At 45.2% G+C, this 26,089-nt stretch overlaps 1 protein-coding gene across 1 annotated transcript in view; it reads right to left on the bottom strand.

The window, feature by feature from the left end:
* Positions 1-26,089, bottom strand: part of LOC137311712 (corticotropin-releasing factor receptor 2-like) — a 165,203-nt gene that overhangs the window by 13,181 nt on the left and 125,933 nt on the right. Inside the window, exons 9-11 of the mRNA XM_067978757.1 lie at positions 23,077-23,162; positions 8,725-8,860; positions 6,940-6,981 (exon numbers count right to left, since the gene is read on the bottom strand). Coding sequence (XP_067834858.1) covers positions 6,940-6,981; positions 8,725-8,860; positions 23,077-23,162 — 264 coding nt within the window. The remainder of the gene's footprint in view (positions 1-6,939; positions 6,982-8,724; positions 8,861-23,076; positions 23,163-26,089) is intronic.

Raw genomic sequence — 26,089 nt, 5'->3', positions numbered from 1 at the left:
AGTGGCAGTTGAGCCTGTTATGCCATTCAATTGGATCATGGTGGACCTGTGACCTAACTCCATATATCTGCCATGGCCCCATATCCCTTAATACCCTTGGTTCACAGAAATCTATCAATCTCAGATTTAATTTTCACAAGTGAGCTAGCATCAACTGCCGTCCACTGAAGAGCGTTCCAAACGTCTCCCACCCTTTGCGTGTAGAAGCATTTCCTAACTTCATTCCTACACGTCCTATGTTAGGCTATGTCCCCGCGTCCTAGTATTGAAGTCTAGGAGACCTCCAAAAACAGTTACAAATGTCTTGGCAGCCAGAAGTAATAATCCAGCAACTAACCTGTAAATCCTGCATGGCTCCTTTAAATAGCGCTGGTGGGGGGTCCTCCAGGCACTCTAAGACATGTTCAGATGGTCGGGGTTAAGACTGTGCGTTGAGTTGAGCGTTAAGTCCCAAAATGTCTATCACTTTAAATCAGCGTTGCACACTGATTGATGCCATTTTCTCCCTACTTTACATGATTCCAGCGTTCGTTATCTGCGCCTGCTTTAACTCCTATACCAAGATGGAGTCCGGCGCGCGCCACGCTGGAAACGTGCATGTGCATCCAAGATGCCATCGTGGATGTCGGAAAGGCTGTGCAGCACTGAAACAACAGGCACTACATGGCCAAATTTAGCGCCCTTAATCTTCCTTAAAGTAGGGGATCAAGAGTTGATGTGAAAGGAAATTCAATGACAGAATAACTGTACGTGGACTCTAGATGGAATGAACTTGATCTGGCAAAAGGCCTTTTCTCACTTAGGATATTCTGATATTCTTATACTGCCTGCTCCAGGTCTTTTTTTCCTTTTACAGTCAATAGTTAAAGGAAGATGTACCAGAAAACTCTCTGTTCTTGCCTCAAAATTAGTAGGTTACTATATGAAGGTAGGTAGACATGAAAGTATAGAATCATAGAATCATAGAAGTTACAACATGGAAACAGGCCCTTCGGCCCAACATGTCCATGTCGCCCAGTTTATACCACTAAGCTAGTCCCAATTGCCTGCACTTGGCCCATATCCCTCTATACCCATCTTACCCATGTAACTGTCCAAATGCTTTTTAAAAGACAAAATTGTACCCGCCTCTACTACTGCCTCTGGCAGCTCGTTCCAGACACTCACCACCCTTTGAGTGAAAAAATTGCCCCTCTGGACCCTTTTGTATCTCTCCCCTCTCACCTTAAATCTATGCCCCCTCGTTATAGACTCCCCTACCTTTGGGAAAAGATTTTGACTATCGACCTTATCTATGCCCCTCATTATTTTATAGACTTCTATAAGATCACCCCTTAACCTCCTACTCTCCAGGGAAAAAAGTCCCAGTCTGTCTAACCTCTCCCTGTAATTCAAACCATCAAGTCCCGGTAGCATCCTAGTAAATCTTTTCTGCACTCTTTCTAGTTTAATAATATCCTTTCTATAATAGGGTGACCAGAACTGTACACAGTACTCCAAGTGTGGCCTCACCAATGCCCTGTACAACTTCAACAAGACATCCCAACTCCTGCATTCAATGTTCTGACCAATGAAACCAAGCATGCCGAATGCCTTCTTCACCACCCTATCCACCTGTGACTCCACTTTCAAGGAGCTATGAATCTGTACTCCTAGATCTCTTTGTTCTATAACTCTCCCCAACGCCCTACCATTAATGGAGTAGGTCCTGGCCCGATTCGATCTACCAAAATGCATCACCTCACATTTATCTAAATTAAACTCCATCTGCCATTCATCGGCCCACTGGCCCAATTGATCAAGATCCCGTTGCAATCCCAGATAACCTTCTTCACTGTCCACAATGCCACCAATCTTGGTGTCATCTGCAAACTTACTAACCATGCCTCCTAAATTCTCATCCAAATCATTAATATAAATAACAAATAACAGCGGACCCAGCACTGATCCCTGAGGCACACCGCTGGACACAGGCATCCAGTTTGAAAAACAACCCTCTACAACCACCCTCTGTCTTCTGTCGTCAAGCCAATTTTGTATCCAATTGGCTACCTCACCTTGGATCCCATGAGATTTAACCTTATGTAACAACCTACCATGCGGTACCTTGTCAAATGCTTTGCAGAAGTCCATGTAGACCACGTCTACTGCACAGCCCTCATCTATCTTCTTGGTTACCCCTTCAAAAAACTCAATCAAATTCGTGAGACATGATTTTCCTCTCACAAAACCATGCTGACTGTTCCTAATTAGTCCCTGCCTCTCCAAATGCCTGTAGATCCTGTCCCTCAGAATACCCTCTAACAACTTACCCACTACAGATGTCAGGCTCACTGGTCTGTAGTTCCCAGGCTTTTCCCTGCCGCCCTTCTTAAACAAAGGCACAACATTTGCTACCCTCCAATCTTCAGGCACCTCACCTGTAGCGGTGGATGATTCAAATATCTCTGCTAGGGGACCCGCAATTTCCTCCCTAACCTCCCATAACGTCCTGGGATACATTTCATCAGGTCCCGGAGATTTATCTACCTTGATGCGCGTTAAGACTTCCAGCACCTCCCTCTCTGTAATATGTACACTCCTCAAGACATCACTATTTATTTCCCCAAGTTCCCTAACATCCATGCCTTTCTCAACCGTAAATACCGATGTGAAATATTCATTCAGGATCTCACCCATCTCTTGTGGTTCCGCACATAGATGACCTTGTTGATCCTTAAGAGGCCCTACTCTCTCCCTAGTTACCCTTTTGCCCTTTATGTATTTGTAGAAGTTCTTTGGATTCACCTTTGCCTGATCTGCCAAAGCAATCTCATGTCCCCTTTTTGCCCTCCTGATTTCTCTCTTAACTCTACTCCGGCAATCTCTATACTCTTCAAGGGATCCACTTGATCCCAGCTGCCTATGCATGTCATATGCCTCCTTTTTGACTAGGGCCACAATCTCCCAAGTCATCCAAGGTCCCTACTTCTACCAGCCTTGCCCTTCACTTTATAAGGAATGTGCTTACCCTGAACCCTGGTTAACACACTTTTGAAAGCCTCCCACTTACCAGACGTCCCTTTGCCTGCCAACAGACTCTCCCAATCAACTTCTGAAAGTTCCTGTCTAATACCATCAAAATTGGCCTTTCCCCAATTTAGAATTTTAACTTTTGGGCCAGACCTATCCTTCTCCATAGCTATCTTAAAACTAAAAGTAGAAGAGGATGAAAATGGGAATTTATTATCTACTTTAAAGAAACAGTAGAAGTGAGCACAATTACTTCAGATGAGGTGTAGCGGCATTAGATACAGAATAAAAGACTCTCTACTCTGCTCCAATAACGTTCAGACAGATGAAACTTTCATCATATCAGTCCAGATTTGATTCAGAAACCCAAGTTCTGCAGCTTGGTGGTTTGGTGATAATGAGGTCCAAGGCCCAATACTATGTGCGCCTCGCGCCTATTCATTCAGGTGCAGGGATTGCTCTGCAAGCCCTTCTTTGGGCACCGTCAAATTTCCAGGCCCAATTGTTTATCTAACGATAAACTTTTCTTATGTTTTCAATGGACTCCATGCTGGCCTTTGACCTCTGGCTCCTGGATTTGAAACCAAGCCAGGCTGGTGGGATTAAAGCTTCCACTTTCTGCTCTATTTGAAAAGAGTTTGGGAATTTTTAACCCAACTTCTAATAGACTAAAGCATATTGTTAGGGAAAAGGATGAGGGAACTTTATATGCTGTAGTTGACCTGGAAGTTCCAGCTCCTTAACAAGTTATATCTCCCCATGCCGTGCACAATTTTCTGCTACGCTGAGTGGGTAGTCTTTTTCCTGCATTACAACAGTGACTACATTTCAAAAGTACTTCATTGGCTGTAAAGCGCTTTGGGACATCCTGAGGTCATGAAAGGCACTATATAAATGCAAGGACTTCATCCTAGGGTCTTCATCCTAGGGACGTCATCCTAGGGTCTTAAAAGCAGTGTCTGCAGAGATAGTAGATGCATTGCTATTAATTTTCCAAAATTCCCAAGATTCTGGAAGGGACCCATCAGATTGGAAAATAGTGAATGTAACTCCTCTATTCAAGAAAGAAGGGAGACAGAAAGCAGGAAACTACAGGCCAGTTAGCTTAACATCTGTCAGGGAAAATGCTAGAATCTATTATTAAGGAGGTTGTAGCAGGGCACTCAGAAAATCTCAAGGCAATCAGGCAGAGTCAACACGGCTTTATGAAAGGGAAATCGTGTTTGACTAATTTATTAGAGTTCTTTGAGGAAGTAACAAGCAACGTGGATAAAGGGGATCCTGTGGATGTGGTGTACTTGGATTTCCAGACGGCATTTGACAAGGTGCCACATCAAAGGTTACTACACAAAATAAGAGCTCATGGTGTAGGGGGTAACATATTAGCAATGATAAAGGATTGGTTAGCTAACAGGAAACAGAGAGTAGGCATAAATGGGTCATTTTCAGGTTGGCAAGATGCAACGAGTGGAGTGCCACAGGGATCAGTGCTTGGGCCTCAACTATTTACAATCTATATCAATGACTTGGATGAAGGGACCGAATGTATGGTTGCTAAATTTGCTGATAGCACAAAGGTAGGTAGAAAAGTAAGTTGTGAAGAGGGCATAAGGAGTCTGCAAAGGGATATAGATAGGTTAAGTAAGTGGGCAAAAATTTGGCAGATGGATTATAATATGGGATAGTGTGAACTTATTCACTTTGGCAGGAGGAATAGAAAAGCAGTCTATTATTTAAATGGAGAGAGACTGCAGAACTCTGAGGTACAGAGGGATCTGGGTGTCCTAGTACATGAATCACAAAAAGTTAGTATGCAGGTACAGCAAGTGATTAGGAAGGCAAATGGAACGTTGTCATTTATTGCAAGGGGAATGGAATATAAAAGTAGAGATGTTTTGCTACAGAGCATTGGTGAGACCACATCTAGAATACTATGTGCAGTCTTGGTCTCCTTATTTAAGAAAGAACATAATTGCTTTAAAGGCGGTTCAGAGAAGGTTCACTCGACTGATTCCTGGGATGAGGGGGTTATTTTATGAGGAAAGGTTGGACAAGTTGGGCCTGGATACACTGGAGTTTAGAAGAATGAGAAGTGATCTTATTGAAACATATAAGATCCTGAGGGGACTAGAAGGGGTAGATGCTGAGAGGATGTTTCCCCTTGTGGGAGAGACTGGAATTAGAGGCCACAGTTTAAAAATAAGGGGTCTCTCATTTAAGATGGAGATGAGGAGAATCTTTTTCTTTCAGAGGGTTGTGAGTCTGTGGAACTCCCTTTCCCAGACAGCATTGGAGGCAGGGTCAGTGAATATTTTTGAGGCTGAGTTAGATAGATCCCTGATTAACAAGGGAGTCAAAGGTTATAGTAGGTAGACGAGAAATTAGGGTTGAGGTCACAATCAGATCGGCCATGATCTTATCAAATGGCAGAGCAGGCTCGAGGGGCCGAATGGCCTACTCCGCTCTTAATTCGTATGTTCGTATGTAAGTCTTTCTTGCTTTGCTGCTCTGCAACTAGTGATAAAATGGGACATCGCTCCATGTTCTAATACAAAATTCACCAAAACAAATGCAAAGTCAGTGTGGTTTGAAAGTAGAACCCACAACAATGGGATTTTGTAGTGAATAACTATTTTATTTGCACTAAAATATTTGACATACAGATGAGAATCAGCCTGTACAATAACCTGGTGTTGTAAGATTCCTTACATATGAATAATATGCGTTAGTTCCTATTTGCTTCCTTATTTCCAGTATTCCTGAACTATAAGCCCCGATTTTAAGCTAACCTACCCGTGTGAACGGGGAAGGTTCAGGTCAGACACCTGTTTTATACACTGCCTGATTTTATGTCCTGTTGAAGTCAATGGAGTGTAAAATCGGCCAGGGTATAAAATGGGTGTCCGACCCATTCCCGCCAGACGGGTTAGGTTAAAATTGGGATTATAATCCCGATAGTCAACGGTGAGACTGATTCATCCATCTATTTAACACATGCAACAATTTGAAGTAACAAGTAGTAAATGTGAATAGAAATGCATGTTGACTAAATGCCAATTTATGGTGCTTCGATGTTAGAAACAGCCAGGTAGGTCTCCAGAGACATGTTCTGTCATTATGTTTGGATTGCTTCTTTTGAATTTCAGTTTTCTGATTTACAAAATTGCAACAGATGCAGTGTCATGAGTAATTGTTTGTTTTTCCTTTCTGTAAATAGTGTTCTCAACTTCTCACTGGCAGATCATTGAGGTCCATGAAGTCTTAACACTTTATTTCTAATTCATCATTTTTTCTATGTGCACCTAAAATAACATGAAGTTGGCTTCTCTTTTCTTAAGAAGTTAATAAGTCAAGGATAAGAACTTCCCTTTTTTGTTCTACCAAAGATCCATGTACACTGTCCCACATGCCCTTCCTTCTCCCTGCATCCTATGTTGAATTCAAGACTTACCACACTGTCCCCAACTCTCATTTTTCCCTAGCAACTTAACACTGTGGTACTCCTGGCCTCCCTCAATCTTCCGTTTTTTCCACAGACTTATAAAACATAAATTTGATATTAACTAACTACTACCTGATTTTTTTTTCTCATCTTCTCTTCTATTCTTTTGAACTCTGCACTATGGCCATCAGCCTTCACCTATGTTTCAGAATAATAAAAAAAATTGTTCTAACATAGTTGGAACATATTTAAGCCCAGATATTACTGTTGGTGAGGTGAACGGACAAATGCGGAGTGTGTGGCGTGGCGTGCCATTCCTTTGTCCGCCATTTTACCACAGGCGTTAACTGGTTTATTGTAAGTGCGTTAACTCCTCTGCTTGGCTTATCAGTGAATTGAAAGGTTAAAATGAGATGCATGCTTTAAAATTATTCATACCCGTTGCTCCTGTTAAACTATTTCAGAAGAGAATAAGTCCAACTCACCTCACCATTCAAGAAGCAGTAAAACACGGACACGAAGAATCCCTGTAAGACACAATGGTATTTGGTTGAGTCCTACAGCAAATTGTGACAGTAACTTAAGACTTTTAAGACATTCCTAATGCTTCAGGAAAAGAAGATCTTATTTGCATTGCAGGTGATGTATTCAAATTAATCTGGATAAAAATAGATATAAAGGAAGTACTTAAAAGGTTGGCAGCACTCAAAGTAGAAAAGTCACTCGGTCTGGATGGGATACATCCTAGGTTGCTAAGGGAAGTAAGGGTGGAAATTGCAGATGCTCTGGCCACAATCTTCCAATCCTCCTTAGATATGGGAGTGGTGACACTGGAGGATTGCAAATGTTACATCCCTGTTCAAAAAAGGGGAGAGGGATAAACCTGGAAATTACAGGTCTGTCAGCCTAATGTCAGTGGTAAGGAAACTTTTAGAGACAATAATCCAGGACAAAATTAATTGGTACTTGGAAAAATATGGGTTAATAAATGAAAGCCAGCACGGATTTGTTAAAGGCAAATCATATTTGACTAACTTGATTGAGTTCTTTTTTAAATTTCGTTCATGGGATGTGGGCTTCGCTGGTGAGGCCAGAATTTTTATTGCCCATCCCTAATTGCCCTTGAGAAGGTGGTGGTGAGCCGCCTTTTTGAACCGCTGCAGTTCTTTGATGAAGGGTTAATGAGAGTAGTGCTGTTGATGTTGTGCATATGGACTTTCAAAAGGCAACTGATAAAGTACCACATAATAGCAAAATTGGAACCTATGGGATTAAAGGGGCAGTGGCTACATAGATACATAATTGGCTAAGGGACAGAAAGCAGACAGTAATGGCGAACAGTTGTTTTTTAGACTGGAGGGAAGTGTGCAGTGGTGTCCCCCAGGGGTCAGTGTTGGGACCACTGCTCTTTTTGTTATATATTAATGACCTGGACTTGGGTATACTGGGTATAATTTCAAAGTTCTCAGATGACACGACACTCAGAAACGTAATAAACAGTGAGGAGGATAGTAATAGGCTCCAGGAGGACGTAGACAAATTAGTGAAATGGGCAGACACATGGCAGATGAAATTTAACGCAGAGAAGTGTGAAGTGGTTAATTTTGGTAGGAAGAATGAGACGAGGCAATATAAACTAAATGGTCCAATTTTAAAGGGAGTGCAGGAACCTGGGGGTGTTCGTATACAAATCTTTGAAAGTGGCAGGACAAGTCAAGAAGAAAATAAAAAGGCATGTGGGATCCGTGGCTTTGTAAATAGAGGAATAGGGTACAAAAGTAAGGAAGTTATGCTAAACCTTTATAAAACATTGGTTAGGCCACAGCTGGAATATTGTGACCAATTCTGGGCACCACACTTTAGAAAGGAAGTCAAGGCCTTAGAGAAGGTGCAGAGTAGATTTACTAGAATGGTACCAGGGATGAAAGACTTCAGTTATGTGGAGAGACTGGAGAAACTGGGGTTGTTCTCCATAAAGCAGAGAAGGTTAAGGGGCAATTTGATAGAGGTATTCAAAATCATTAAGGGTTTTGATAAAGTAAATAAGGAGAAACTGTTTCCAGTGGCAGAAGGGTCAGTAATCAGAGGACACAGATTTAAGATAATTGGCAAAAGAGTCAGAGGCGAAATGAGGAAAAAAAAAATTTACACAGTGAGTTGTAATAATTTGGAATGTACTGCCTGAAAGGGTGGTGAAAGCAGATTCAATAATAATTTTCAAAAGGGAATTGGATAAATAAGCTGTCAGTTCATCTGGCCAGATTACCCACCTGAAAAGACTGCAGAAATGAATTGAAGTAGATGAAAACGATTTGTGAGATGTCATCTTCTCCTGGATTGACGAAGAACAGCATGTAAGTGATGCCAAGAAGGGGTAACAGAACTAAAGTTGCCTTCACTGCCTTCCTGTAGGACAAATGGTGAAAGGAGAGAAGTTACTTTATAGATTAAAAATGAAGGTGTTGCTCATTGATTTAATAATTAAACGTATTTCTAGACATACGTTACCTTGAGCTAGTTGAGGTTGTGATAGGCCCTGTTAGTGACAGTACAGAGCAGTTTGGCTTTGCATTGATGCTGCAGTTAGTGTAAATGCCACCTGTATCATACGCTAGGGTCATGACCAGACAGGGTGAGACTCCCTGGAGAAGACGGTCTCACTCAGCTTCACTTTGGAGTCAGTTCAGACCTTGGTACCCGATTTCTGCTCCATGTTTCGAGTTGGTGCGAAGTGATTTGTGTTTTGCACCCATGCTAAATCGATGGAGTGTGAATGCTCCCTTAGTTTGGCTCAGTTAATAACACTCTTACCTCTGAGTCATCACATTGTGTCGGTTCAAGCCACACACCAGGTTCTGAAGTACATGAAATCTAGGTTGACACTCCAGTGCAGTACTGAGGAAGAGATGCATTGTCTGATGCACTATACTGAAATAACACATTAAACTGAGGTCAACTCTCCCTGTATTGGTAGTTCAGGTGCAGAGTAACGATCCTTTCGCCCTATATGAAGAGCACGGAGTTCTGGTTTTCTTGGCCAGCATTCCTCCCTCAACCAATGCCAACCTAAGTCATAGAATCACAGAATCATAGAAAGGTTACAGCACGGAAGAAGGCCATTCGGCCCATCGAGTCTGCGCCGACTCTATGCAAGAGCAATCCAGCTAGTCCCACTCCCCTGCCCTTTCCCCGTAGCCCTGCAAATTTTTTCCTTTCAAGTACTTATCCAGTTCTCTTTTGATGACCACGATTGAATCTGCCTCCACCACCTCCTCAGGCAGTGCATTCCAGATCCTAACCACTCGCTGTATAAAAAAGTTTTTCCTCATGTCACCTTTGGTCCTTTTGCCAAATAGATCATTCATCTCATTTGCTATTTGTGGAATCTTGCTATGTTCAAAATTGTAGCTGTATGTGAGTACATAACAACTGTCACTGCACTTCAAAGTAGATCACTGTGACATGCTTAGAGATGTGATAAGATGCAAGATAATTGCATCTTTCTTTTATCTGTGAATTAAGCCACAGCAACAAAGGTAATTGTGAATCTTGTGCTGATTAGGATGAGGGATATTTATGTTGCATTCCAGGCATCCAATATCAGCAGCAAGCACTCTCGCATCAGACATAGCAGGTTTGATTAGTGAAGGGTTCATTCTACTCTGTCCAACGCACCTTTGCCCCAGTCTCAGAATAGCACTCTATAATATGAATGAAAAATGTGGTACAGTTTTCCATTTCCTCACATCAGCTATCCTGCGGCCTTTCTGAGTGAGACTGCCAATTCAGTACCAATCAGTGACAAATTAGATGTGACTTTGTGCCCACTAGGAACTGGATTGAGACAAAGAGGGTAATTTTCACCCTCATCGCCTGGATGGTAATCTCACCTGCTCGCTGCAGAATTTGCCTGCTTTTAATCCCGTTGAAAATCGGGCGGGTGCTACACTGGTGAAGTTGAAAATTACAAAATGTACATTGGGAAATTTTTACAGTCAATTAAATTGCCCAATGTTCACACTGGACTGAGCGCCCAAGAATTTAAATCTACCGCATTTAATGATCAAGGAAGAGTTATACAGCAGTCAGACAGGTACGGTAATGTAGTGTTAGTAATACAGAGGCCTGGGCTAATAATTTGGAGAATGCAAATTCAAATCCCTCCATTATAATTTTAAAAAATGGGCGTCAAAAGCTGGTATCAGTAAAAGCTGGTATCAGTAAAACATTTACCTGAGGAAGGAGGAAGCCTCCGAAAGCTTGTAGATTTCAAATAAAAATTGTTGGACTATAACTTGGTGTTGTAAAATTGTTTACAATTGTCAACCCCAGTCCATCACCGGCATCTCCACATCAGTAAAAGTGACCATGAACTTGTCGGATTATTGTAAAAATCCAACTGGTTTACTAATGCCCTTTAGGGAAGGTAACGTGATGTCCTTACCTGGTCTGGCCTATATGTGACTCTAGTCCCACACTGATGTGGTTGACTCTTAACTGCCCTCTGAAATGGCCTAGCAAGCCACTCAGCCATCACCACCTCCCAAGAATGAATAATAATAAAAAGGCAGGATTTTGTTAAGCTATGCCTTCTTGTGTATTAAATGTAATCCTGTTTTTTTTCTACTCTCTCTGGTGAGGTATAGGAGTCAATTTGGTTCCAATTGGCCGGCAACTTCCTCGGAGCAGCTCCTGCTCCACTGCCGTAACTTCTCCGGGTGAAGCTAAGGCGGTGGAGTGGGAGCAGCGTCGAAGAAATACCTGGCCCTTGTGATGGAAGATTGGAACTGAGTTGGTTTTCTTTGGCAGTAATCCAATAGCTGAGGCAGGCAGATCTGCAGTACTACAAGGTGCCGTTGAGCATCGACTAGTGAGACTGGGTCACTTATGAGACTCAATCTGGCAGACCTGTCACTGATGGCTGAGATTCCTCCCAGCCCCAGATAATCTGACAAGCTAATGCCATAACAGGTAGGGTGTTCTCTGCATTGGTAAGATGTACATTTTTAGCTGGTTAAACTTCAACAGTACCCCTGTGCTCATGTGGGAGTCCCTAAGTCTTGCCAATCTGTCCCTAAGCCTTGCCAATCTCTGGATTTAGCTAAGGGAGATGTGTCCCTTCACGGTAGAGTATATACTCTATATCAGGCAAACAGAAACTCTATTTATGTTCATTTTTTAGTAGTTTGGTTTGAAGACAAAAATGGTATTGGGTTTTCATCTGTCTGTTGTGCATGAAGTGTGAGTTTGCCTGATTACTCTGTGCAAGGTGTGAGTTCAATCTAATTGGTTGCTATTTTGCAATGAGGTAAGGAATACCTTAATACAGCAATTGTTTTTGATGAGCAATTAAATTTCTCTCTCCGGAAAAGTTCTAAACATTTCTCTCCTAAATGTATTATCAGTCAAATTAAGTTTGCTGGCAGCCTCAGGTTGTATGAAATGTTCTTTGTGCTAATATTTTCTTGCATTTATTTTTCATGCTCGTCAAGGTGAGGGATGTTACAGCGCCCGATTGGGAGATCCCCCAGAGAAATTCCCGTCCCTGTGTCAGCATCAAGCACTCCCAGATCAGGTACAGCATGGCCAGATGCAGAGAAAAGTTCCCTCTACTCTGTCTCATTAATGTACTTCAATCCCAATCTCAGAAGAGTTCCGAGGAAGCACTTTTTCCATTCTCCATGCCAACCATCCTGTCTGAATGATATTTCCAATTAGTGCCAAATTAGAAGCAGTTTTGTGCTGTAAGCCTGTGTACTATCCAATCTCATTGCACATAAGACTCTAATTGGCAGCAGAAAGAGAAGACTTTCATTCCACCCATATGGCCAAATTTGAATTCATTTCGTCAGAAATAAAAAGGCTAGCAACTAATCCATTGCTCCAACCAGTTCTTCCAAAAACTTAAGTTACATAGCATCCCTCATGAGGGTTGACACATATGCAAGTTTTTAAAAAATTCATTCATGTGATGTGGACATCGCTGGCAAGGCCAGCATTTATTGCCCATCCTTAATTGCCCTTGAGAAGGTGATGGTGAGCTGCCTTCTTGAACTGCTGCAGTTAGTGTGTTGAAGGTTCTCCCACAGTGCTGTTAGGTAGTGAGTTTCAGGATTTTTCCCAGTGACAATGAAGGGATGACGATATATTTCCAAGTCAGGATAGTGTGCGACTTGGAGGGGAGCGTGCAGGTGGTGTTGTTCCCATGCACCTGCTGCTTAGGTGGTAGAGGTCATGGGTTTGGGAGGTGCTGTCGAAGAAGCCTTGGCGAGTTTCTGCAGTGCATCCTGTGGATGGTACACACTGCAGCCACAGTGCGCTGGTGGTGAAGGGAGTGAATGTTTAAGGTGGTGGATGGGGTGCCAATCAATTGGGCTGCTTTGTCCTGGATGGTGTCGAGCTTCTTGAGTGTTGTTGGAGCTGCACTCATCCAGGCAAGTGGAGAGTATTCCATCACACTCCTGACTTGTGCCTTGTAGATGATGGAAAGGCTATGGGGAGTCAGGAGGTGAATCACTCGCCGCAGAATACCCAGCCTCTGACCTGCTCTTGTAGCCACAGTATTTATGTGGCTGGTCCAGTTAAGTTTCTGGTCAATGGTGACCCCCAGGATAATGATGGTGGGGGATTCGGTGATGGTAATGCCGTTGAATGTCAAGAGGAGATGGCTAGACTCTCTTTTGTTGGGGATGGTCATTGCCTGGCACTTGTCTGGTGCGAATGTTACTTGTCACTTATCTGCCCAAGCCTGGATGTTGTCCAGGTCTTGCTGCATGCGGGCTCGGACTCCTTCATTATCTGAGGGGTTGTGAATGGAACTGAACACTATGCAATCATCAGCGAACATCCCCATTTCTGACCTTATGGTGGAGGGAAGATCATTGATGAAGCAGTTGAAGATGGCTGGGCCTAGGACGCTGCCCTGAGGAACTCCTGCAGCAATGTCCTGGGGCTGAGATGATTGGCCTCCAACAACCACTACCATGTTGTGCATGGGCTGAAGCATCCTTCAGCTCACCTATCAACAAAACTGAAGTCAGCCTTTTCGGTTCCCAACAGCACTGACTCATCTCTCGACTGCTACTGCGAGCATGTAGTGTAGTGATTATTGCCAAAGATTATTGACATAGTTCAGCTCATATTTATAAAGAAAGAAAGACTTACTTTTCTGTAACGTCATTCACAACATCAGGACTTCCCAAAGCACTTTACAGCCAATGAACTACTTTTGAAGTTTAGTCACTGTTGTAATGTCGGAAACACTGCAGCCAATTTGTGCACAGCAAGGTCCCACAAGCAGCAATAAGATAATGACCAGATAATCTATTTTTTTTTAGTGATATTGGTTGAGGGATAAATATTTGCCAGGACACTGCGGAGAACTTCCTTGCTCTTTTCCAAACAATGCCAAGGGATCTTTTACATCTACACGAGAAGGCAGACGGGGCCTCAGTTTAACATCTCATCCAAAAGACGGCACCTCTAACAGTGCAGCACTCCTTCAGTACAGCACTGGATTGTCAGCCTAGATTTTGTGCTCCAGTCTCTGGAGTGGGGCTTGAACCCACAACCTTCTGAATCAGAGGTGAGATTGGGGCATTAAGAGGCAACCATGTAGTGTGGAAATCAGTCATGTATAAGGTAGACCAGGTAGGGATGGTAGATTCCCTTCTCTGGCCATCCACCACCTCAAGTGATGAGGTCAGTTAACTTGTTCTCAGATCTCTGCAATACCATTATATAACTGACTCCTCGGAGGTCCCTGTGAGCAGTGCAGGAGGAGTCGAGACCTCCAATGTTCTGCTTTTCCTAGAATCAGAACCATTATAGCATGTTCCAGCGCAGAAACAGGCCGTTCAGCAGGTAAGGTCCGCACAGGTGCTTTTCTCCACACGAACCACCTAGTCTAATCCCATTCTTTAATATTCTTCTTTTTCAAGCAGCCATCTAATTCCCCACGATTGGCGGTTGGGAAGCATTCTGCTGCTGCTTTTGGCATTTTTCCATAACACCATGTCAAAATTGGTAATTCAGCCTGGTCAGGGAAAGAAGATTTCTTCTGTGCAATATATGTAGAATGAGTTTATGATTTCACTATATTCAACACACAGCGGAAATCTTTTTGTCTGCACGGGGAATCGCGGGGGGATTCACATGGGCCGATCCAGCATCTTACCACTCCCTGAACATGGCGCCAATGGAGTTCCAACATACTATGCCACTGTACCATCCTACCCAGTTGCTTTTTAACAGAGAAATCTTCTTCTGTATACAGAATAGACAAGCACTAAGTGGTGTACATTGCTTGACTGAAATTCAATGTGTGTTACTTAGATGTTGAACGGATTGGCAGCACTATCGGAGTTCACTGGTAGGCAGCACATCCTTCACAGTTCACATCACTTCCTCAAAAACATCTAATTTCCTTGAAGTGTTGATGCTTTTAATATTCTGCTGAGGTCAGCATATTCGCACTTTAAGTGATTTCCACAACAGATTCAAATTTTTAGAGAGGCATAGAAAATGGGGAGATCATTCAGAATGATGACATGTTCAATTTGAATCTCACTCAACCTATGACTTTGCTCATCCAGTTATAGACCAGAACGTGTTAAATCTGGCTCCATTACCCTCATGAATATTTTTCATTAAATTTAATCTACTGGCTACTGAATGTGCATTGCAGTTCTGATGTCGTGGGCATGTTTTCTATAAAGTGGAAATCTAAATGTCTGATACCCATCGCAACCAAAATATGAAAGGAGGGAGGCCAAAGTCAGGTCAATGAATGCATATGATTTTCCACAGTAAGTGATAGTAGGAAAGCCCCAATCACATTCTCAGGATGCAGGCATCACTTGCAATTTATTGCTTATCCCTACTTGCCCTGAATGGCTTGCTAAGCCACTTCAGAGGGCAGTTAACAGTCAACCACATTGGTGTGGGACAAGTGTCACATATAGGCTAGACTGGGTAAGGACAGCAGGTTTCCTTCCCAAAAGGACATGAGTGAAACAGTTGGGTTTTTACGACAATCCGACAGCTTTATGGTGAAACCTAACCCGAACCTTTAGGGAAGGAAATCTGCCGTCCTTACGGTCTGGCCATAATGTGACTCCTGACACACAGCAATGTGGTTGATTCTTAATTGCCCTCTGAAATGGCCCAGCAAGTCAATCAGTTGTAAAATCTCGCTACGAAAAGTCATAATAAGAATAAAACCATCGGACCACTAGGCACCGGACACGAGAACGGCAAACCAAGCTCAGTCGACCCTGCAAAGTCCTCCTCACTAACAACTGGGGACTTGTGCCAAAATTGGGAGAGCTGTCCCACAGACTAGTCAAGCAACAGCCTGACATAGCCATACTCACAGAATCATACCTTTCAGCCAACGTCCCAGACTCTTCCATCACCATCTCCTGGGTATGTCCTGTCCCACTGGCAGGACAGACGCACCAGAGGTGGCGGTACAGTGATATATAGTCAGGAGGGAGTGGCCCCCGGACTCCTCAACATTGACTCCGGACCCCATGAAATCTCATGGCATCAGGTCAGACATGGGCAAGGAAACCTCCTGCTGATTACCACCTACCGTCCTCCCTCAGCTGATGAATCAGTCCTCCTCCACATTGAGCACCACTTGGAGGAAGGACTGAGAGTAGCAAGGGCACAAAATGTACTCTGGGTGGGGGACTTCAATGTCCATCACCAAGAGTGGCTCGGTAGTACCACTACTGACCGAGCTGGCCGAGTCCTGAAGGACATAGCTGCCAGACTGGGCCTGCGGCAGGTGGTGAGCGAACCAACACGTGGGAAAAATGTACTTGACCTCGTCCTCACCAATCTACCTGTCGCAAATGCATCTGTCCATGACAGTATTGGTAAGAGTGACCACCGCACAGTCCTCGTGGAGACGTAGTCCTGTCTTCGCAGTGAGGACACCATCCAACGTGTTGTGTGGCACTACCACCGTGCTAAATGGGATAGATTCAGAACAGATTTATCAGCTCAAAACTGGGCATCCTTGAGGCGCTGTGGGCCATCAGCAGCAGCAGAATTGTATTCCAGCACAATCTGTAACCTCATGGCCCGGCATATTCCTCACTCTACCATTACCAACAAGCCAGGGGATCAACCCTGGTTCAATGAGGAGTGTAGAAGAGCACGCCAGGAGCAGCACCAGGCGTACCTAAAAATGAGGTGCCAACCTGGTGAAGCTACAACTCAGGACTACATGCATGATAAACAGCGGAAGCAACATGCTATAGACAGAGCTAAGCAATTCCACAACCAACAGATCAGATCAAAGCTCTGCAGTCCTGCCACATCCAGTCGTGAATGGTGGTGGACAATTAAACAACTAATGGGAGGAGGAGGCTCTGCAAACATCCCCATCCTCAATGATGGCGGAGTCCAGCACGTGAGTGCAAAAGACAAGTCTGAAGCGTCTGCAACCATCTTCAGCCAGAAGTGCCGAGTGGATGATCCATCTCGGCCTCCTCCCGATATCCCCACCATCACAGAAGCCAGTCTTCAGTCAATTCGATTCACTCCACGTGATACCAAGAAACGGCTGAGTGCACTGGATACAGCAAAGGCTATGGGCCCCGACAACATCTCAGCTGTAGTGCTGAAGACTTGTGCTCCAGAACTAGCTGCGCCTCCAGCCAAGCTGTTCCAGTACAGCTACAACACGGGCATCTACCCGACAATGTGGAAAATTGCCCAGGTATGTCCTGTCCACAAAAAGCAGGACAAATCCAATCCGGCCAATTACCGCCCCATCAGTCTACTCTCAATCATCAGGAAAGTGATGGAAGGTGTCGTTGACATTGCTATCAAGCGGCATTTACTCACCAATAACCTGCTCACCGATGCTCAGTTTAGGTTCCGCCAGGACCACTCGGCTCCAGACCTCATTACAGCCTTGGTCCAAACATGGACAAAAGAGCTGAATTCCAGAGGTGAAGTGAGAGTGACTGCCCTTGACATCAAGGCAGCATTTGACCGAGTGTGGCACCAAGGAGCCCTAGTAAAATTGAAGTTAATGCGAATCAGGGGGAAAACTCTCCAGTCGCTGGAGTCATACCTAGCACAAAGGAAGATGGTAGTGATTGTTGGAGGCCAATCATCTCAGCCCCTGGAGTTCCTCAGGGCAGTGTCCTAGGCCCAACCATCTTCAGCTGCTTCATCAATGCCCTTCCCTCCATCATAAGGTCAGAAATGGGGATGTTCGCTGATGACTGCACAGTGTTCAGTTCCATTCGCAACCCCTCAAATAATGAAGCAGTCCGAGCCCGCATGCAGCAAGATCTGGACAACATCCAGGCTTGGGCTCATAAGAGGCAAGTAACATTCGCGCCAGATAAGGCAATGACCATCTCCAACAAGAGAGAGTCTAACCACCTCCCCTTGACATTCAACGGCATTACCATCGCCGAATCCCCCACCATCAACATCCTGGGGGTCACTATTGACCAGAAACTTAACTGGACCAGCCATATAAATACTGTGGCTACGAGAGCGGGTCAGAGGCTGGGTATTCTGCGGCGAGTGACTCACCTCCTGACTCCCCAAAGCCTTTCCACCATCTACAAGCACAAGTCAGGAGTGTGATGGAATACTCTCCACTTGCTTGGATGAGTGCAGCCCCAACAACACTCAAGAAGCTCAACACCATCCAGGACAAAGCAGCCCGCTTGATTGGCACCCCATCCACCACCCTAAACATTCACTCCCTTCACCACCAGCGCACAGTGGCTGCAGTGTGTACCATCCACAGGATGTACTGCAGCAACTCGCCAAGGCTTCTTCGACAGCACCTTCCAAATCTGCGACCTCTACCACCTCGAAGGACAAGAGCAGCAGGCACATGGGAACAACACCACCTGCAAGTTCCCCTCCAAGTCACACACCATCCCGACTTGGAAATATATCGCCGTTCCTTCATCGTCGCTGGGTCAAAATCCTGGAACTCCCTTCCTAACAGCACTATGGGAGAACCTTCACCACACGGACTGCAGCGGTTCAAGAACGTGGCTCACCACCACCTTCTCAAGGGCAATTAGGGATGGGCAATAAATGCCGGCCTCGCCATCGACGCCCACATCCCATGAACGAATGAAAAAAACCCTAACCCTAATGCAGCTGATACCAGCTTTTTATTTCTAGATTTTTTAAAACTGAATTCAAATTCTCAAATTGCCATGGTGGGATTTAAATTCACATTCTCTGGCTTGCTAATCCAGTTACATAACCACTACCCTACCAGACCTACAATTAAGGAAATGGGAAATATGGTAAAGCATAATATTCCTATATTGCTTTTAGCCCTTCAACCTGGCTTTAAATCCAGTTCAGACTGGTAGGATGAAAATCTCTCTTGGCTAGATGTAAGGATTTCCTCTGGGGGGGAATCTAGAACAAGGGGACATAATTTTAAAATTGGAGCTAAGTCATTCAGGAGTGAAATCAGGAAGCACTTTTTCCACACAGAGAGTAATGGAAATCTGGAACTCCCTGATGCTGGGTCAACTGAAATTTTCAAGATGGAGATAAATACTTTTTTTTTAGGTAAGGGTATCAAGGAGCTTACCTCACAAAAATGATCATGGCTGATCCTCTTATCTTTTGAGAGGGTGGTTGTAGAGGGTTGTTTTTCAAACTGGAGGCCTGTAACCAGCGGTGTGCCTCAGGGATCGGTGCTGGGTCCGCTGTTGTTTGTTATTTATATTAATGATTTGGATGAGAATTTAGGAGGCATGGTTAGTAAGTTTGCAGATGACACCAAGATTGGTGGCATTGTGGACAGTGAAGAACGGGATCTTGATAAATTGGGCCAGTGGGCCGATGAATGGCAGATGGAGTTTAATTTAGATAAATGTGAGGTGATGCATTTTGGTAGATCGAATCGGGCCAGGACCTACTCCATTAATGGTAGGGCGTTGGGGAGAGTTATAGAACAAAGAGATCTAGGAGTACAGGTTCATAGCTCCTTGAAAGTGGAGTCACAGGTGGATAGGGTGGTGAAGAAGGCATTCGGCATGCTTGGTTTCATTGGTCAGAACATTGAATACAGGAGTTGGGATGTCTTGTTGAAGTTGTACAAGACATTAGTAAGGCCACACTTGGAATACTGTGTACAGTTCTGGTCACCCTATTATAGAAAGGATATTATTAAACTAGAAAGAGTGCAGAAAAGATTTACTAGGATGCTGCCGGGACTTGATGGTTTGACTTATAGGGAGAGGTTAGATAGACTGGGACTTTTTTCCCTGGAGAGTAGGAGGTTAAGGGGTGATCTTATAGAAGTCTATAAAATAATGAGGGGCATAGATAAGGTAGATAGTCAAAATCTTTTCCCAAAGGTAGGGGAGTCTATAACGAGGGGGCATAGATTTAAGGTGAGAGGGGAGAGATACAAAAGGGTCCAGAGGGGCAATTTTTTCACTCAAAGGGTGGTGAGTGTCTGGAACGAGCTGCCAGAGGCAGTAGTAGAGGCGGGTACAATTTTGTCTTTTAAAAAGCATTTGGACAGTTACATGGGTAAGATGGGTATAGAGGGATATGGGCCAAGTGCAGGCAATTGGGACTAGCTTAGCGGTATAAACTGGGCGACATGGACATGTTGGGCCGAAGGGCCTGTTTCCATGTTGTAAACTTCTATGATTCTATGATTCTATATTGAATGGCAGAGCAGGCTCGAAGAGCCGAATGGCCTACTCCAGCTCCTATTTTCTATGTTTCTATGTTTCTATGATACGGAGCAAAGTCAGGTAAATGGCATTAAAGTACAGATCAGATAAGATCAAACTGAATGGAAGAACAGGCTTGATAGGAACAGGACTCGGCCATTCAACCTGTGTTCCTTCAGGAAACTAATTTGGGAAATCTCAACCCAGTCCTTAAAATCGACAGCACAAAACAAATCATAATTCAGCATGTGCTGTGAAATTCTGAGGCTTCCTTTGAGAGTTGTCAGATGGCTGCTGTGACAAATGGAAATGACACATGGAGGGTTGCTTCTTTGAGGCTGTGGTTAAGGTGCATTGTTAGGAAACAGTAGAAGGAACTTTACAAAGTATCTAACCTGCACTGTACCTCACCTGTGATATCATGTACTTGTTGACATTATAAAGCTGAATTTTCAGAAAGCGTTTGACAAGGTCTCACATCTGTGGTTAATGGCCAAGTGAAAGTATCACAAATAGAGATAAAGTATGGTGTTTGATGGACAGTTGGCTTAAAAACAGTAAACAGAGGGTAACCATAAGTGGGAATTTTTCAAGGTTGAAAGAGATTATGGGCTCGATTTTAGGAGGGAGGCAGGTTGGCAGTGGGAGATCGACTGGGCGCGTGGGTAACGCGCCCAGTGAATTTGGGGTGCTCTGCACACAATCGCAGCCTAATTGAAGGCACTAACCTTGGCTTCCGAGTTTCGCACTGGAAAGCTGCGCAGCAGGCGGACTGCACAGCCGCATTATAGGCTGTCAGCTGGAGGAGCCCTATTTAAAGGGGCAGTCCTCCACTGACTGATACTGCAGAAAGGAGCCAAAATTACAGCATGGAGCAGCCCAGGGGGAAGGCTGCTCACAGGTTTAATGATGCCTCACTCCAGGTATCATTAGATGGGGTGAGGAGGAGGGGGAGGACAGAGATCTTCCCCCCGGCGGACGGGAGGAAGTGGCCTGCCTCTGCCACCACAAAGGCCTGGCTCGAGGTGGTAGAGGAGGTCACCAGCACCATCAACATATCACGCACCTGCATACAGTGCAGGAGGCGCTGCAATGACCTAAGTAGGTCAGCCGAAGTGAGTACACTTACTCATTCCCCTACACTCCGTCTGCCACATCACCGCCCCCACCCCACATCTCCTTCTGCACTGCCAACACTACTCTGTCACATCACTCCTCACACCCACTCAAAGCTCATCCTCATCTTACCTGCACTTACTCACCTCGCCAGTACTCATCCCACCACTATCACTCCACCTAATCCTCATACAATCTCATGGCTCCGTCTCATGCTCACCCTCTCATGCATCTCTTTCACGGTCAGCCTCACCCAACCTGCCACTACCTGTGCTGCAGCCACAGGGCATGCATCACATATGTGCAGTAGGAAACGTAAGGCAAACGTGTCGGGAGCATGAAGGGGATGCACAAGGGTGTTTGAGAGTTTGTCATGGTTTTTACTTATATTTGATTTATGATCAACTCACATGACATATTATATTGTCACCACTACTGCCACGTCTTTGCAAATCTTGTCTGGTTTGTGCAACAATGCCCTTTCCTGAGGATCACCATGAAGACCCACACCTGATGCCACCCATTGTGTCACTGCAGAGTGGGTGTAGGTGTATTTGCAGGGCTCTTTTGTGCAGACGACTGAGAGACGTCGGCGATGTCCCTGGTGGCACCCTAGAAGGATGCGGAGGAGAAGTTGTTGAGGGCAGTGGTGACTTTGACAGCGACAGGTAAGAAGATGGTGCTCGGGCCAGCCGGGAGCAGCTCGGCATGAAGGAGGCTGCAGATGTCCACGACTACATGTCGAGTGACTCTGAGCCTCCGTGTGCACTGCTGCTCAGAGAGGTCCAGGAAGCTGAGCCTCGGTCTATAGACCCTGTCGCGAGGGTAGTGCCTTCTGCGATGCATCTCTCTCTGCGGTTGCCCTCCCTCCTGCTGTGCAGGTGGATGTGTCACAGCACTGTGTCGTGGAGCTCCACGTGTCAGACGTGGACGGCGTGGCTGGTGATGCTGTTCGCCCTCCGAGGAGGTCATGACTGCAGCTATGGCGGCCCCCATCCAGAAGATGTACATTTGAGGGGGGTAGGTAAATGTGTCTGCACACCGGGGTTGAGGTTGCAAGTTTGTGAATTTTATTGTTAGGAGGAGGGTGGTGCAGGCCAAACTTTGTCCAAAGTGAGAGTGGCCTCCTGCAATGATTGAGGGTCTCTCCCCTCCACCACCTGTCAAATGGAACTTTGCAGCTGCCATAGGCTGATGGCTGCAACACGTCCATTTCAACTGGGAAACAGTCTCAATTGAGTTGAAAATCCCACCCCTCCTAAAATATCCTACAAATCAGGTCTGCAAACGACCTGAACTATCTAATTAATTGGTTAAAGTGGGATCCCGCCGGCTTTAATTGCCGGTGGGAGTCCCGCATGCGGGGGCTGCGCGCGCATCTAAGTGCGTCACTTGGGAACCCGGAAGTGGGCGGGTTGGAGCCGGGCTCCGGACCCGCCCCGGGAATCCATGATTTTCGGAGCCCCCCCGCCACGAACCTGCCGGCTCGGATGTCCGAAAATCGAGCCCTATGAGTCGGAATTTCATTCATAACCCTATTGCTACCTGGAGCCCTTGCTACTTCTAATATATATTAATGACTAGGATAAGGAGTAACAAGCACTGATATTGATATTACTAATAACGGGAGCCAGAAATAGAAGATATATTCAAATTCGGCTTGGATATTCATCACCTTGATCAGTACGAATAAATTGATAAACAAATATACACAAAGATGGTCATTGTATTTATCAATGGTTCCAATTTGTCAACCCAAAGAGAAATTGGACTCAGCACCTACTTAATGGCTGCCTTGGTTTCATTTACCTGTACTGCATTGTCTCGGATGTGGTCGATGCCCTCAGCTTAGTCATCAGGATCCTCACAATGTTGAAGAGAAAGACAAAATTAACCTGCTCAGAAAAACAGATTGGCATAAGTGCATCTTATAATAAAGAGATTATGGCCTTGAAATTACACAGTGCAAATGTTCACATGTGAATGAGCTTTTCGATGAAATTCTTTTGAACTTGCAGGACCTCAGGACATCCCAAAGTGCTTCATTGCTAATGAATTAGTCTTCAAGTGTAGTGATGTTCTTTTGTAGGCAAACACAGAAGTCAATTTGCATGCAGCAAGGTCCCAGAAACAACCAGGAAGTGACCAGTTAATCAGTTTTTTTTTGTTGCTTTGGGCCTCATCAGAATAATCTGGGCGAGCATCCGGCATCTGTCGCGCCTCCACAGGCAGCTCACCCTTCTGCAGCATTATATTTCGGGCCGCCTGGCTAGCTGGCAATGGCCTCTGGCAAGTGCCGGGGTGGCGAGGACAGCGGGAGGGAGCCGATTGCAACCGGCAGGAGTGCCGTGAAGCAGGGAGGAGCACTCCTGCTCCTCCTGGCTCCACATCAATATGAAAACATTTTTCTTTTACTTGCTCTTTTGGTGGTGGCCGCCTGCTAGAACCCATCCACTCAGGGTAGAACAACTTCTAAGAAGGGTCCTAGAACAGGTATTAAACCCATCATTAGCATATGCAAGAGACCTAATGCCTGTTTTAGGTGGTGGCCTCGAACTCCTGAAAAATGGGTCAACCCAATATCGGTCGGAGATCTTTCAGGCGAACTTGGGGCGCAGGATGTTGTTCCCCAAAATTGGCTCTCGCTGTGCATGTTTTATGAGGTCCAATTTGTAGGCCTAATTGTCCCTTTAAGTACTGAACTTTCAATTGGAAGTTAATTTTTTTTCCAGGTAAAGGGAATTTGGAGATTAGGAGGTGTTTGTAAATTGCAGGCTGCAAGTCAGGAGAAACCAGCACAAAAATGACGGCCTTTTTAAAAAAAAACTCTTGTTGATGCACTTGTGTGTGAAGTGTCAAGTGTGACATGCTTGCTAGATAGAAGACTTTATATAAGGATAGGTAAATGGGTTTACCTGCCCACTAAAATAGCAGACAAAGGAATTTCACACAAACAAATTATGCATTCATAAGTTAATATTGCTGAACATAATTTCTAGTATAGGTTTAATTTTTTTTCTGTAATTACTGTTAATAGCTTCTCCTGAACACTGCATGTGTCCAAAAAATCCACAGTGAAATATTAGTGGTGAGGCTACATAAAATTGCCTCTCTTGGTTATTATTTAAATAGACAGCAGAGGCTAACAATTCCTCTGGTCACTATGTAGAGACCTCGTAAATGTGTTCCTGAAGATCTCCCCTGTTCAAACCTTGCCCAGATTTAGGTAATCAATTCTACAATAGCTCAGTTGGTAACAGAACTCCCTAGTGTTCCAGTAGGGCAAATAAGCCAACGAGATCCTAGGTTCAATTTCCAGTCTGTGCTAAGTTAACTCAACTTAGTTGGAATAGCATCAGGGGTGTTAAAACCTGTAGGTCCCTCCTTGATTTTCAGGGCTCTTTAACCTGTCCTGCTTCTTTGGCTGTAGCGACAGTCCTGATAGAATTTTCCCTGTTGTCAGCAGTGAGCTCCCTCTTGCTGGTGGGAGCTCCGACCCTGAAAAATGGATCAGGTTCAGAACTGTGGGTGGAAGTCCTTTCCTAGCTGTCCTGGGGCAGGAAGTATAAAATTCCAAGCCCAAGAATGAAACCTGTGACCTTTTGACTTACGTTGTTAAACTGGATGATGCCTTTAAATAGCAAAGCGCAGGAATGGAAAAAAACAATTGTGATCCATCTTGCTGGTTCCAAGGTTCAGAAATACTACACTCTACTCTGTCACTTACGCCCTCAATCACTTCTTTCACTGTTGAATTTTCTGAGATTACCTACCTCCCTAAACAGTCTTTCCATACATTTGCCACACCTCATGCTAAATAGTTAAGTCTAAACAGTCTGTTCACTAACACTCCTCTGAGCTTGAGTCTATGCCCCTGGTTACAGAGTTTGTGGTTATGTAAAACAATTTATTAGTGCAGTACTGAGGAAGTGCTGCACTGCCAGATACAAGGTGTTCAGGAAAGATTGTAAACAATTTTACAACACCAAGGGGGTTCTGCAGGTGACACCTCTCTGTCTGAACACGGTGATTGCCTTGGCAACGGGCGGTTGCAGGGGCAGTCTGTAAACACCATGGGCTCGATTTTAGGGTCGGGTTACCTGCGGGTTTCCAGCGGGGGGCCCCCGAAAATCCCGATCTCCGATCACGTGACCGGATTCGGACGAAATCCCGGCCACTTCCGGGTACCGCGCTGACGTGCGGGGCTGCGCGCGCAAGCCCCGCTGGTGGGAATCCCGCTGGCAATTAAAGCCAGCGGGGTTCCACTTGAGAGTACTTAACTTGCTCGTTGTGGTCAGTTAATGAGCTGAAGCAGCTGTCAAAAGAGGAAGTGTGGGATTTTACGTTCAAAGCAGTCAGTTTCCCACACTGGGGGAAACAGGACCCTTCAAACCAGGCGTGTTGCAGCCAGCAGCCTGTGGCAGGTGCCAAGGTGCGCTCCACGGGGGAGCGCCCTCACCCACGCAGGAGGCCACCGCGTCACATAGGGCAACCCCTGCCCCCCACCACCCCCCGGCCAAGCCAGAGGACAGACCGACACGAAACCGCAGCCCCAGTCCGAGGACCCACACACCTACCCTGCACAACCCCTCAGACCAACACCTGCCAGTTGGGTGGTGTGTGGACACCCTCGGAGGACGAAGAGCATGACCACCACCAGCAGCCTCGCAGTCCACGCCGTCCGCCGCAGAGACGTGGATCCCCCCAACACGGTGTGGTTGCACGCCCACCTGCACAGCAGGAGGGAGGGCTACCGCAGAGAGAGACGCGTCGCAGAGGGCACTACCCTCGCCACAGGGTCCACAGACCGAGGCGCAGCTCC

This window comes from Heptranchias perlo, chromosome 3 (assembly GCF_035084215.1).
Source record: "Heptranchias perlo isolate sHepPer1 chromosome 3, sHepPer1.hap1, whole genome shotgun sequence".
Lineage (NCBI taxonomy): Eukaryota > Metazoa > Chordata > Chondrichthyes > Hexanchiformes > Hexanchidae > Heptranchias > Heptranchias perlo.
This window is presented reverse-complemented; position numbering and strand designations above follow the sequence as displayed.